The following is a 14250-nucleotide window of genomic DNA, read 5'->3' on the forward strand; positions in this document are numbered from 1 at the left end:
GTTTTGACCCGTGGATATTTTGCATTTTAGTTGATTTTGGTTTGAATTAAGGTTGTAGATGGACCGCTGACACTTTATTTCCATACTAAGAAGCAATCTGTGGCATCAGCAAACATTCCCACTGAGCAAAAATGGAGCACCTTGCCCTACATGGAAACTCCTCCTCATCCTCCCAGAGTTCAGTCAACGCAGAGCTCCTGTCTCGGACTGGCTACACAACACTGGCAGTTATCATGGGTGTGTTCTCTGTAGCTGGGATCATCCTCAATGTCCTGGTGATCGTGGTAACACTGAAACACAGACAGCTCAGGCAGCCACTCAGTTACGCTCTGGTTAACCTGGCCATATGTGACCTGGGCTGCGCTGTGTTTGGAGGTCTGCCCACCACAGTGACCAGTGCCATGGGATACTTCAGCCTAGGACGTGTGGGCTGCGTGTTAGAGGGCTTTGCTGTAGCCTTTTTTGGTGAGTCCATTCTGGGCCAAAGGAGGAGTTTGCATGTCAGAGTTTCAGAGCTCAGCATGATTTCATTTTCACTGTGGTGGAGGAAGCACTCAGATCCTTTGCAGTCAGGAGCCCACATGAACATTGAAACATGTTTTTCTTGCTGTAGTCATTCCTCCTGCTCATACTGGCCATTAGAAGATCCCTTCATAATGCACTTTCAGTGTAAGTGATGGGGAACAAATTTCACAGCCCTCCTTCTGGGCAAAAATACATTTTTGCTCAAAGCAAGGCCTGTGGATTTTGTCCCCCATCACTTACATTGTAAGCTCATTTGGAGAGGATGATTACAGTGAGCAAAACCTGTTTCAGTGTTCATATGGCCACTGATCATTGGACTTACTTGAAAAACTATGAACCTTTACTTTGAGTAAAAGTAGCAAAATAGCAATGTAACATACTCTATAAGTTAAAAAAAATCCTACTACATATGTATTATCGGCACAATGTACCCTAAAAACAATCAAAAGTAAAAGTACTTATTCTCCAAAAAATGACCCTTCTGACTGATATATTATTATATATAACATTATTATATCGATAATACTAGTGTATCATTGCACATGTAGCATTTTGTAGCCGGTCGAGGTGGAGCTAGTTGACTACTTACTACTTTCTATACAGTTCAGTTCACGAGCCAAAAAGGTTGGGAACAACTGATTTCATTCTTAATACTGTATTGTATTTTATAAGCTTATCAAATGTGATTTATGTCATAATCTGAAAAGAAACAAATAAGCAGGTATGGTCAGATAAATGTAGTGGAGTAAAAAGTACAACATTTCACTCTGAAATGTAGTGAAGTAGAAGTTTAACATAGCAACATATTTTTCCACAAAAATATTTAAATTCTTTACTTATCCCTTCTTTTCTGCCAGGAATAGCAAGTCTGTGTACAATAGGAGTTATTTCTGTTGAACGCTACATAGTGGTGTGTTATCCCATGGGTGCTGTCCTGTTCCAGACCAGGTAGGGATCGTCCAGATTTCACTTAGCGGCATCACACAAAAGTAAAAAACTTCTTGATTGCTCCACCAGCATGTGACACACCACCTCTGTTCTCCTCCAGGCATGCAGTTGCTGGTGTGGTGCTGTCCTGGGTGTGGTCATTTGTGTGGAACACTCCGCCTCTGTTTGGTTGGGGCAGTTATGAGCTGGAAGGGATCAAGACCTCCTGCGCTCCAAACTGGTACAGCAGGGATGTTGGAAACATGTCCTACATAATCATATACTTTTTCCTTTGCTTTGTCGTGCCCTTTTCCATCATCATGGTGTCCTACTCGCGACTCTTGTGGACCCTCCGTCAGGTGAGAGCTGGAGAACACAGATTTTTATTGTTTATTTTACTGATATCTTAAAACTTTTGCTTGCATTTTGATGTACTAGGTGACCAAGCTGCAGGTGTCTGAGGCTGGCAGCACAAACCGTGTGGAGGTGCAGGTTGCACGTATGGTAGTGGTGATGGTGTTGGCCTTCCTGGTCACCTGGCTGCCGTATGCTGCCATGGCTCTTGCTGTCATCATAGACTCTAGTCTACATATTGACCCCCTCATTGCCACCATACCTGTCTACTTTGCTAAAAGCAGCACCGTCTACAACCCCATCGTATATATTTTCATGAACAGACAGGTAATCCTTCATTATGCACGTTTATATTCACACACAAGCAAAGAAAGAAAATGTAAATAATTTAGAAATATAAAAACATGTCTCTGTATTGACTATGTGCACTGTATGTGTTTGTTTCTAGTTTCGAGACTACGCTATTCCCACTGTCCTGTGTGGATGGAACCCATGGGCCTCAGACCCTCAAATATCTGAGGGTGAGACCACAGTCGCTTCTGTCAGCAAGAGCCAAAAAGTCTCACCTAAAGAATCTTTAAAAGAATAAAAAACCATATGAATGAACATGGTTTCACTCCTGATCATCTGAACTACCTCCAGCTATTTACCGCTACAACAGACTGCAAGGAAAATAAAGTTCACAACATCAACAAAATACGTAGACACACCAAGGATAGGAGACTGATGGAAATGGGTTAGGGGTGTAATTCCATGAAAAAAAAATTCACAGCATTAAAGCAGCTGTGAAAAGGGAGAAGGAAACCACCATCATGAGACTCCCCATGTACTTCAATTGACAGTGTGTCTTTTCCTACTGAGGCTGTCATGATTTTTTATGTACTCTCACAATAAAGGCAACCCATTTGTCTCGTTCCCAGTCATGAATATTGTTGATGATTTATTAATCTTTTTGAATTCACTGTGGGGATTGTGGGAGTTGTGTCAAAATCACAGTGTAGAGGTTCAAAGTTTTAAAGATTAACATACATGGTTTGCTAAAATGAATGATATATATGCATGTATGTATTCTGTGTTTTTTTTTTTTAAAAGCCCCTCCAGCACCAGTGAAATAATCTCCCTTTCCTTTAGTCAGGACAGCTGGATTACTTGGGTTAAGAGGCTTACATGCAGTATAGTGTAAGGTATAAGTGAAAACAGACACAAACACAGAGCTTAAATGAAAGGTCTAATTGCAGTTAAATAAAAAATTTGACATAATGCATTTTTTGACTAGCAGAAGTAAACGTTTGTGTTGTGTGTTTTTATGCATTTATATAATTTATATATTTATATGGTTTTGCAGCAAACTGCCAAAGCCCTGCAATGGTGAAAAATGGCCTGTTAAATACATTTAAATATATTTATTATAAATATATTTTCAAAGGATTTATGACAAGAAAAAAAAAGTAATTACATGTTTTTTTTTATTTTTCATTAGGTGTACACATCCCCCTTTGCTTCTCAAGGTCTGCGCTCAAGCATGGTACACACCTCTCGCACACAAACAGACCTTTGTCACCTTAATATGACCTTTATGGCTTTCATTGGTAAAAATCAAAAATAATCAGTGTGTTATACTCCTTTGCAACATGATACCACACTCCAGCCGTTTGGATCCAGCATGTTAAAACAGCAAAGAAAAAACAAAACCTGTCATCAGTTTAGTCAAGTCTCACAGTTTGATCATTCACAGTCATCCCCTCTCTAAATAAACACAAATGCAATCATATTCATCCTATTACCTTGGCTTTTTATTGATTACAGAAATATTGCTATGACTTTCATTAAAGAAAAGCAAAAAGCCAGAATGTGAATAGCTGTATCAAACCTGTACACTTTTTTTGTATATACAGAGTGAGGGATCATCTATGTACATGCTACATACTGTCACACTCTGGGTAAATAAGTAGTCCTTCTGACAGACACAGGCGAGGGATTACTTCACCCTTTCCGAATCAGAAAAAGATGCGAAAGTGACCCGAGGTCAGTGTCTGAGGAACAGGAGACTCCAATCTACACCCTGCAAGCCATCTCATCGATACAGTACATGTTGACATGTCAGTTGTGTGCTTGAACACCTGGTGCTTGGAGGCTTGACTTTGGTCCTGTTGTTTCTGGCAGCTTGTAACAATAACAGCGTGAAACAACAGTGTATCTGAGTGCTTCAAGTCCTGCTAAATACCCAGAAGCTTTAGTGCCCAGTAATAGAGGCGACATAACAGTTTTTACTGCACTATGCACCTTGAAGTTGAGTCAGATTTGTCATACAAACTATCTGGTCCCAATGTTGGCAGCACATCACATTTGTTGTTCAATACTGTGTTGTCTTCATCCTATTTAATGTACAGTCTCCAGACGTTACAGGTCAATGTGGTGTTTGGTGTAAAACTCACGTTATAATGTCATGTCCCATGCGAAATTTAAATCAACCGGAGGTATTCCTTTTTCCAGCAGCAGCTATTTCACATACCAACCGAAAAACATCTGCGTGTTTTAATACACATGCTTAAAAGAGATGACGAGGATAGACACAGGTTAGGTAGTCTCTGAACAGCAACATTACAGTCAAATTAACAGAGAATGAATAACACGGAGGACTGACAGGTTGATGCTGAAAAATTCTTCTTCCTCTTCTTCACATACAGTTCAAACCAGCTTTGCAAAGGGGTTTTCAGGCCATGTTCAACATATTCTGCTCTGCTGGGGGAGAATACAAGATCAGCTGTACCTCGCAGCATCCACAAAACGACACTAGCAATAAGTCCTGAGCTCAAGGAATGTGCAACACGTCCCCAGCCAGTCGCCAACCTGTTCCGGTGGGAACACAGTAAAGACTGAGAACAGCATCCTGGAATTATCATTGCTTCTGACAAGTAAAAAGTATAATCATATATACAGATTTTAAAAAAAAAATACAACAACAAAAAACAAGAGTAAAAATAAATGCACGTGGGGTTTGGGCAGAAGAAGGTGGGGGATTTTGAAGGGTCTACTCATGATCTAAAGAGGTAAAATCAGGTGCAAAGAGAACATTTCAACATCAACACCTGTACACCACGCAACAAATCAAGACAATGTCTGAGTCAAGGCAAAAGAGGAAGGGGGTGTCTAAGAATAAGCAGGTGAGGATTTGTACACTTCCTTTACCTCTCTGTCCTTACAGGTGTTCTGAAACAGGAGCGTCTCGCAGCGTAGTGTTCTTTACAGCGTGTGACAAATGTAATTAGTCGACTACTGGTTTGTGGATTGCAGAGTGATCTTAATTGTAGTGTAGTCAAGTGTCTTTTTTTTTCTTTTTGGTGTGTTAATTAATGATTCTTCTTCATTCTAATATCTAGCGTGTACTTTACATCCTACTCTGCTTGAGTGACTGATGAGGTAAAGTATCGACAGCCACCCTGACCTCTACTGGACAATAAGGTGCTAAAGTTTATCTCTGTAAACTCCAATGATATACACAATTAACTTTCAAGTGTGTGTTCATGTATGTGTTTAAGAGAGATAGAGAGAGATACAGAGAGAGAGAGAGAGAGAGAGAGAGAGAGAGAGAGAGAGAGAGAGAGAGAGAGATTGTGTATGTGTGTGTGAGATGTTTTAAAGATCATGTAATAAAGGGCCAAGAGGTTAGGCGAGGGTTTAGGGTTTGAGGTGCAAATATTTAGAGTTTGGATTCAGGCTGAGGCATGTTATGAAAAAGCAGAGTATTACAGCTCAGTCTCTTTATGTACAACAACAGTCCAGGTGAAGAAAAAAAAAAAACACGAGAGAGTGACAGGGCTTCTCTCTCTTTTCCTTTGCCTTTGAATCATGTCGACTTTCGCTCCTCCTTCCTCACAGCTCACTGATACAGCAAGTTCTGTTCAAACTGAGTCAGCCCACATCCTAAACGCTGCCCTCTTCTGGACAGCAGCGGTAGTAGCAGCAAGGAGAATCTTGTACTCTCCCACTTTTCTTCCAGCTTCACGCACTTCTCTTATTTTTCATTTTTCTGTCTTTAGAACTGAGCTGAGTTTTTTTTTTTTCTTTTTTAAGTCAAGTATAAATTCTTCAGCCTTAGTTTGGTGTAGTTTTGTTTCCATTTTGCTGTATGTGTGTGTGTATGTGTGTGTGTGTTTTTCTTCTTCAGTGTGTGTGTTCATGTGGCAGGGTGTGTCGCTCCTTCAGTGTGTGTGTGGCAGGGTGAATGTATGTCTGACAGGACAGCTCCATGTGTTACTGTCCTCCTCAGCGCCCCCGCCAGCACTAAAACAACACACTCTGCCTCCTGTTCTTCCCCTGGGCTGAGAGAGAGAGAGAGAGAGACAGAGAGACACACAGAGAGAGAGAGAGAGAGAGAGAGAGAAATATGTGAAAAAATGTTGGGATTTGGTTTGGACACACACACACACACACCCACAGATTTCACTCCATGCCCACAACACACAATATACACTATATGGCCAAAGGTATTGGACACACAAACGTTACACCTATATGTGGTTTTAAACATTTTATTCCAAAGCCATGGGCAATAAAATGCTGTCTCCGCTCTTTTAAGGTTTTCCACAAGATTTGGGAACCTGGCTGCGGGGATTTACTCCCATCAGCCACAAGAGCATTAGAGAGGATTGGCACTGATGTTGGGCGATAAGGCCTGACTCACAGCCGGCGTTCCACTTCATCGAAAAAGTATTTGATAGGGTTAAGGTCAGTGCTCTGCACAAGCCAGACAGGTTCTTCCACACCAAACTTGAAAAACATTTTTTTTCATAGATCTTGCTTTGTGCATGCAGCAGCTATCATGAACATGACCAGAATTTTATCTGGAATTCGGGGGTTTTAGCAACCTGGGGAAACTACAAAAAAAACTTGGTGGATATTAACATTACTTCCAATCCAGATTAAATTCCATCACAACTACAATCATTAAAAGCTTATTACTGGCAAGCTTTGAAACAGTATCTAGATCTTCATGTTGGAGAATTACAAAATATAATTAAACAATCAACTGCATTAAACAAAAAAGAATCCCAATCAATTGGAGTGTCCTGATTTAAAATGCTGATTATGTAATTGCAGTGTCCCCTTTGTTGCATGACCTGATTATCTCTACAATCCTGACTACGGCTTGTGTGAACGGGTGCATCGGCCTGCTGAAACAGTAAAGGGCTTTCTCCAAACTGTTGCCACAAAGTTGAGAGCACACCATTTTCTAAAATTCCTGGACCAAAAATAAAAATAACTACTTGTAAAGATAGTTTTGGCCAAATAGAGTAACCGTTATTATCATTGTCGAGACTTTCTATAACCTGTAATACAGCAGATCTCATGTCACTTAAGCTAAATAATACTTACCAGTAACTGTAAAACAGCACTGCAGTAAAACAAACACTCATATCCATGCTAATAAAAAAACAAACACACACTACACCCTCACTTCACTCTTCACTTACAGACTCACAAAAAGGCTACATCTCTCGCTGGAGAAACCTAAACAGGACTGCAAATGAAAAGAATCAAATGACTCCCCATTCTCTGATCGCATTCTTTTCTTTTATGAATATATTGTTGCCCCTTTCATCCCCTGAAATAAACACTGGGAGAGGCTCGCTTCTGAGAAAAACAGGATTAGGTAAGTGAAAGCTGAGATGACGCATGTGGGTGCAGGGCTTGAAATGTGAGGAAAAGCCGCCCGAGGGAGCAAAAAATGGGGAAAGGGAGAGGAGTTAACAAAGAAAAAAAAAACAATAGAAAGAGTTAAATTGTACGAGTTTAAACAAGTGAGTAATAATATGTTGTTTTGTTTCAGGGAACGCAAGAAGGGAAGAGAAATGCAACCGCATTTAGTCCGGTTCAGCAACCGGGAGAGACATATATAAGGTGAGATTGCAACAAAGACAAGGTGCAAATGGACAGAAGAAAAGCGGCCAGGTGACAGCCAAATAGAAAAAAGAGAAAGGGAACTGAACAGAAGACAGACAGAATGAAAGAGACCGTATTTACCAGGACGGTAGGGGCCACTCAGCCAGTGGAATTGGAGGAGAGAGTGTGACTCTGAGCCCTGGGATTGGCTGCTTCTCTCTGGAAGTACTGCGAGGGTGCAGAGCCTAGCTTATGGGCCATCGCTTTTTTGGGGGGGTTGGGGAGAAGGGAAGGTTGGGAATATAGAGGTGTTACGGAGGAATTGGAGTAGGGTACACAAGGGAGATAGAAAGGATTAAGGAAAAGATGAACATCGCGAAAGAAGAGTGCATGGGTACCAAGAAAGAGAAGGGGACAGTTTATCAGAACATGTCAGCGGAAGCAGAAAAAAAAAAGAGACACACACACACACTGAGACCGTGACAGAGACCAAAACACTGAAGTAAATCTAACAAAATGTCAAAAAGGTACATCAGATATAAACAGGTAATTGGATGGTAACTCGGTAGTTGGGTGTCTATGATGGGGCTTCCGTATATGGCTTGAATTGTCAAATTTATATGTAAAATATTACATTGTAATTACTGCATTTTTTTTTTAAAAATCTGACAGAGCTTAAAGCAACGTTGACCTTTGGTGGAAACTCATGGCTTCCTGTCCATGATACTGCACATGTCCACATATTGTCTATTGTCTGTATAAGATCCTCTTGTGGCCTGAGAGGGACAGGCAGGATAGATTTATTGCCTCACTACAGATTTTTGTCACTCACTGCATGGCAAAATGCACTTTTGAGCACATGAATGAATGCAATAAAAGCATATTGTCACTATTAAAAAAAACTAATTAAACACTAATTAAAAAAAATACTTTGGGTAACTTTGTATTACTTTTTAAATTTGACAGCCCCTCTAAAATGGCTACATAAAAACATGCACAATTACCACTACTGAAGATGAAAATAAGTAAAATAACTTTAAGAAGAACTTGAAAAAAAAAAAAATGTTTTAAATTTGGTCAGAATCTATTCATTTATACTCAGAAAGTCTTTTCTTTCACTCATTACATTTTTTTCCATGCAGAGTGGAGACAGAAACAAAAAATGAATCCCAAGTTCCTTCTTCAAAGACCACAGTAGTACCTTTTACAGGCATTTAACCATATTTTGACTTTTATACAGTAATGGCCAGAAGTTTATGCCAAACGAGGTTCAACATCACTTTAATGTGTCTTGCAGGAACTGTTGTAAATTTTAGGGGTTGTGGATCTGTATGTGGTGTAAACATGAACCTGGCGATTGACTGGGAATCTGTGTGACAGTTATGACCACACAGTGGCATGAGAGACGACATAAAGCAAACATTTAGACAGAGAAAAAAAAAAGAGGAGGAAGAGGACAGGGAGCAGAACCTATTTTCTATCATATTCCCACTGAGAATTCCTCATTTTTCTGCTTTTTCTCCTTTATTTTCTATCTTGGGGGACTTACTTGACTCCGGGTAGACTGAGGATCTCTTCCCTGGATCTTTCTGGAGCTGAATGCCTTTTATGGAGAAGATGGATGCAGCTGAAGCAGAAGACGAAAAGTTGGTGAGACAGTGTTTGTGCACTACATGTGTATTTTAAAGTAAGTGATATACTCACTGTCAGCCAGTGTTTGAACCTGGTCCCCAAGACTTCTGAAATACGTGTGTCTGAGAGCATCTTCGGCAGATACGCGCTTCTTAGCCTCAAACTAGAGACACACAGATAAGATCGTTAGCATTTAAAAGATTGTTAAGAATTAATTAGATGTACTTATCTTAAAAAGTAAAAGTAAAGTATCTAATACAGCAACGTCCAATACCTGAAGAAGCACGGAGAGCAAGTCATGACCATCATTGTCTATCCTGTGTGACAGAAAGCGAGAGAGGAAGTGTAGAGAGGGAGAATCGAGTCAGTGTAATCGAATGCTGACCTAAGCCTCATAAAGCAGTGTAGTGTTCCTGCCGTTTCAACAGTGGCGGAAATGCTTGACTACCGTTCCTACTGAAAAATCAATTCTGCGTCTTATCTTATTACATCTAATGTATCTCAGTCACTTAAACCTACACGTACACACTAATGCATCCACTGCTGTGAGAACATACACCCAAATCTACACACCTGGGTGCGTGATTAACAAGGGGCTCTGCGTGGTATTTGGGGAAATTGTATGTCTTAAACTCTTCACTGGTGGTGATACCAGGCCAAGTCTCTTCTGTAGGCGTACCTGTTGAAGAGATATATTAGATTAGGTGACATACGCACGACAAAAACTTTGCAGGAAATGCTTGTCATAATTCTCCCGTTGTCGTCTCACCAAGGATGCGGAATATGAGGTGTAGCTCATCCTCCACAGTCGATCCAGGGAAGAGAGGTCTGCCTGTGATCATTTCATAGAAGATACAGCCCACACCCCTGAACGAAGAGACAGAAACAGCAGAGTAAGTGTCAGCCAACACAAATTAGTGTACGATACAGCACATGTAACATCTAAGTAGGTAACATACACTATGCTTCTAATGTTTGTCACCCATAATGCAACACAGCAATGTTATATGACATGTGCAGACTGCAAAGATTAAAGTCCATATGACTCAAGCCACTGCAGAGGGAAACTGCACACTGTTTTAACAACAATATCATAAAAGTATTTTATCTAATAGGTTCCAAAATGCTCATATCATAAAGTGCAAAGTGATCAGATGTTATACAAAGTATAAAGTACAAAGTACAAAGTAGTATCAAATGTAAATGCAAATAAATGCAAACTACTCCAGACTGTGGTTTCTGTCTAATAAGTACCAGTACTGCTCTAAGTACTTTAAATGGTCGTATACAGCATCACACAACATACTATGAAGCAACACCCCAGCGAAGCAAAACAAGGGACTAATTTCAAATCTAAGTCCAGAAAGAAATGACTAAAGTTACATCAAATATTCAGTGTAATATAGCACCCAATAGCACCCAAATTTCCTCCCGAACCACTATCAAAAATTTGCACCTTAACTGTAACAGCAAAATGTTTGGATTTGGGGGGAAGCTTGGAGGATTGACAGAAGCACTTAAGATGAAGACAAAAACTAAGAAAAAAGCATAAAGAAAAAAGGCAGACAGACAATAGTGTTTGCTCACCACATGTCTATGGGTGTAGAGTACTCAGTGGAGCCTAGAAGCACATCTGGTGGTCGGTACCATAATGTTACGACTTCATTTGAGTAGGTCTTTGTAGGGACAGACTTGGCTCGTGCCAAACCTTAATTCAAGCAACAAAGAAACCCCCCAAAAAAGACACAAAATTATGAAGATATTGCCTTATTTACATACCATGGGACGACAAAGGTGAACAGAACTTGTCATATCACAATGAAACCTCACACAATGAATAAAGACAGAATTAAGAACTCTTTGCATTTTCACTTTTATATACTTTGTTTTTACGTATTGATTTAGACATCTTTTAAAAATGGGAAAACTGTACATCTTATTAAACTGTTTTATGTTAGTGGATCATGTAATTCTAGATTTCCATTTTATCTGACTAACATTAATTAGCAACTTACAAAGAGGGATTACACTACACTACAGTATGTGTAACAGTATGTCATAATGCTGAATGCCTAAAGAGGGCAGTGTCGGGTGGTAAATCCCTTCACACTATGCTGTCCAGTTGGGTGTAAAGAGCAGCATGGACTTTAGGGGCCACTAGTGAGGCTTTAACACTCTTACTTCTGTTTTATGATACATCATTTGGGGGGGAAGGCAGGAATATTTTTCAAAGCTCTCTGTAAATTATCAGCTAATTGTAGCTGTTGCATCTAGTTTTGAACATTTTGCAAACTTGCAAACTGTAGTTGTTATTGTAGGAAATCACGTAAAAGTTAGGGTGTACCAAAGTCTGCAAGTTTCAGCTCTCCTTTTTCGTTAATGAGCAGGTTCTGGGGTTTAAGGTCTCTGTGGAGGACCTTCCTTCTGTGGCAGTATGCCAGACCTCGTAACAGCTGGAAGAGGAAGATCTGGAGAGGAGAGGAGAATATTACATTAAACACTAGGAAGAAAATAAATGATTTATTATTACAGCAAAAATTCTGTTGTATTTTTATGACACGATGCTCAAATAACTCAAGGACATTTTTAGATCTAACATTCAGAAGCCAAGCGGCCTGCCAATTTTATGCCACTCTCTAAAGTATAAATCAAGACAAGAGATTATTCTCTATTTACATTGTCGAAAACATTCAACAGCAATTCATTCATTACTGCAGAATTCTCACTCAGCACCGACCAGATTATTACAGCATTACTCTGAATTACCTTGACATTGTGTACGCTCATGATGCTCCCACAGTCATCCATGTACTGCTTCAGATCTTTTTCCTGATGAGAGAGAGAGACAGAGAGAAAGAAAGAAAGAAAGAGAGAAAGAATGAAAGTGTAGATATGCAATGTAGACATTCAGATTAGTATAAGACCTTTATAGACAAACACACACGGTAAAAATGCACATAAGCACAGTATACACACTCACCAGATACTCAAACACGAGTGTCAGGCACTTGTCAGTGTGGATTATGTCATGGAGGGTGACAATATTGGCGTGCTTCAGGTCTTTCAGTAGAGACACTAGAAGAAGGAGACACATCAGAGACTGTCAGTCAAACACAGACACCCTATGTAGTAGAAGTATCAGCTCATAGTTTACCAATAGCTCAGGGAGGTACAAGGCACTAGCAACTACTGTAGGTCCAAGAAACACTGTTAAAACCAAACTGTACATGCTTCTTGACAATATGATCCAGCGTTGACCGTGATTTAAACTTAACAGCAGTTCAGTACCTTCTCGAATAGCTGTGCAAGGTGCACCCTCTTCATGCTCCAGTCGGATCTCTTTCAGCGCTACTAAGTTGTCTGTTAACTTGCTTCGTCCCTTAAAAACTGTAGCGTAGGTCCCCTGTAGAGATGGAAAGCATGTGTAAGCGTTTTCGGGAGGAGTTTCTATGTGTTTAATGTCACTTTTGCGGATTTTCCGATTGATCTCACCTCCCCTAATTTGTCCAGTTTGATGTAGGTCTCGAGTTTCCCAAAGCCGATTTCAGACTAGAGAAGACAGAAAAGAGAAAGTTAAGGAAGGTATAAGCACTATAAATGTGTATTATCAAGACGTCAATTCATATTTATTTTGAGTACTGCCTGATTGTAGACCAGGCTAGGCCGTCAACCATATTTACGTTATCTCTGGAATCAAATCCTCCGGGCTGCAGCTCTTAGTTCAGATTTCAGTCCCATTGCTCTTGACATTTGGCCTACAACTGCAGGGGTCTGAGTCACCAGGCCTTGTTATTCTGCGTGCGTGTCTTTTTGACTCTCCTAAAACATCAGCCCGGTTTCTCCAACATTTAGTACGTTACTGTCCTACCACTGCTGACACAGTTTAGCACCCTGGAGAAATGGCATGTGTCTGATTGGATATTGGAAATTGTCCTCCAGGTCTTAGCTGGTTGGACCATTTTTATGTTTATTTGATATTTTTGAGTGCGCAGACATCACATTTCAGAAAGGACAACCTATATAGTAAATGCAAGTGCACTGTATGTTATATCTTGGCGTAATCTTAAAATTTAGTCAAATCTCTGACACTGGCATTGAAGATAGTGGTTGTCTGAGACATTGTACATCATGCAACACCATGTACAGTACACACGCACACACACACACACACACACACACACACACACACACACACACACTGCATCTCATACTGTAGAAGACATGGCAGACCATTTGTTGGCCTAATCCGAACAAAATGTTATTTCTCCTCAATGCCTCCTCCCCTTTTATTGCATCAAAGTATTGTATTTGCAAGTTGCACATGTATACTTTGGCCACAGGAAGTCAGTATAACAAAGAGTTTGGCAGTAGATGTTTCACTCCAGACAACTTGAAGGGGATTACGTATTTATTTCTAAACATTTCTATAGATATCCAGTGGCACACTTCACATCTGTGTGTGCATAATACATTCTGAATTAATCCTGGATTCTGTTAATAAAGGTTTAGCTGCATAATGTATGTGGCCCCCAGGTTTCGAGGTCATGAATTATAGATGGATGTAGCTATGTCAAGCTGTGATACCCACAGGCCTGTCAGTGTTTATCCCTCTCACTGTCACTTTTCCTCACTTATTTGTCTATCTCTGTCAGGGTCGTTTCAGCCATGTTTTATCTATGTTCATCTCTCCGAGCCTACCCATCTCCTTCAATCTTGTGCTGGACCATCCCATCATGATGCTGATATGAATGTTAAGACAATCGCATGTATGTCTGTGTGTGTGTGTGTGTGTGTGTGTGTGTGTGTGTGAGGGGGAGGGGTCTCCAGTGACCAAGTTAGTTGATGAAGCATGTGATCTTTTTAAAGGCATGCCTAAAAGCCAATGTCAGATCAGGCTCGGACACAAGATGACACACTTACACACACATA

General features: G+C 40.3%; 2 protein-coding genes across 8 annotated transcripts in view; one reads left to right on the forward strand and one right to left on the reverse strand.

Moving 5' to 3' along the window:
- The first annotated feature begins 78 nt into the window (after positions 1 to 78).
- Positions 79 to 2766, forward strand: parapinopsina (parapinopsin a). The gene is made up of 5 exons (XM_044352164.1): positions 79 to 465; positions 1383 to 1473; positions 1574 to 1811; positions 1891 to 2133; positions 2255 to 2766. The coding sequence occupies exons 1-5, from the start codon at positions 132 to 134 to the stop codon at positions 2393 to 2395; spliced, it is 1047 nt and encodes a 348-aa protein (XP_044208099.1). The 5' UTR covers positions 79 to 131; the 3' UTR covers positions 2396 to 2766.
- Positions 2767 to 3577: 811 nt separating this feature from the next.
- Positions 3578 to 14250, reverse strand: part of LOC122982193 (cyclin-dependent kinase 17-like) — a 41726-nt gene continuing 31053 nt past the window's right edge. For 5 of the 7 annotated variants that reach the window (XM_044351299.1, XM_044351298.1, XM_044351302.1 and 2 more), the window contains 13 exons: positions 12814 to 12870; positions 12610 to 12724; positions 12302 to 12396; positions 12088 to 12150; positions 11666 to 11789; positions 10909 to 11029; positions 10091 to 10188; positions 9895 to 10000; positions 9596 to 9638; positions 9394 to 9484; positions 9239 to 9316; positions 7831 to 7952; positions 3578 to 6128 (listed from right to left, as the gene is read on the reverse strand). In XM_044351299.1, the coding sequence (XP_044207234.1) occupies positions 7849 to 7952; positions 9239 to 9316; positions 9394 to 9484; positions 9596 to 9638; positions 9895 to 10000; positions 10091 to 10188; positions 10909 to 11029; positions 11666 to 11789; positions 12088 to 12150; positions 12302 to 12396; positions 12610 to 12724; positions 12814 to 12870 (1095 nt within the window). In that variant the 3' untranslated portion in view covers positions 3578 to 6128; positions 7831 to 7848. The remainder of the gene's footprint in view (positions 6129 to 7830; positions 7953 to 9238; positions 9317 to 9393; positions 9485 to 9595; positions 9639 to 9894; positions 10001 to 10090; positions 10189 to 10908; positions 11030 to 11665; positions 11790 to 12087; positions 12151 to 12301; positions 12397 to 12609; positions 12725 to 12813; positions 12871 to 14250) is intronic. The other 2 variants (XM_044351300.1, XM_044351303.1) reach the window with 1 other exon arrangement.

This window comes from Thunnus albacares, chromosome 5 (assembly GCF_914725855.1).
Source record: "Thunnus albacares chromosome 5, fThuAlb1.1, whole genome shotgun sequence".
NCBI classification, from domain to species: domain Eukaryota; kingdom Metazoa; phylum Chordata; class Actinopteri; order Scombriformes; family Scombridae; genus Thunnus; species Thunnus albacares.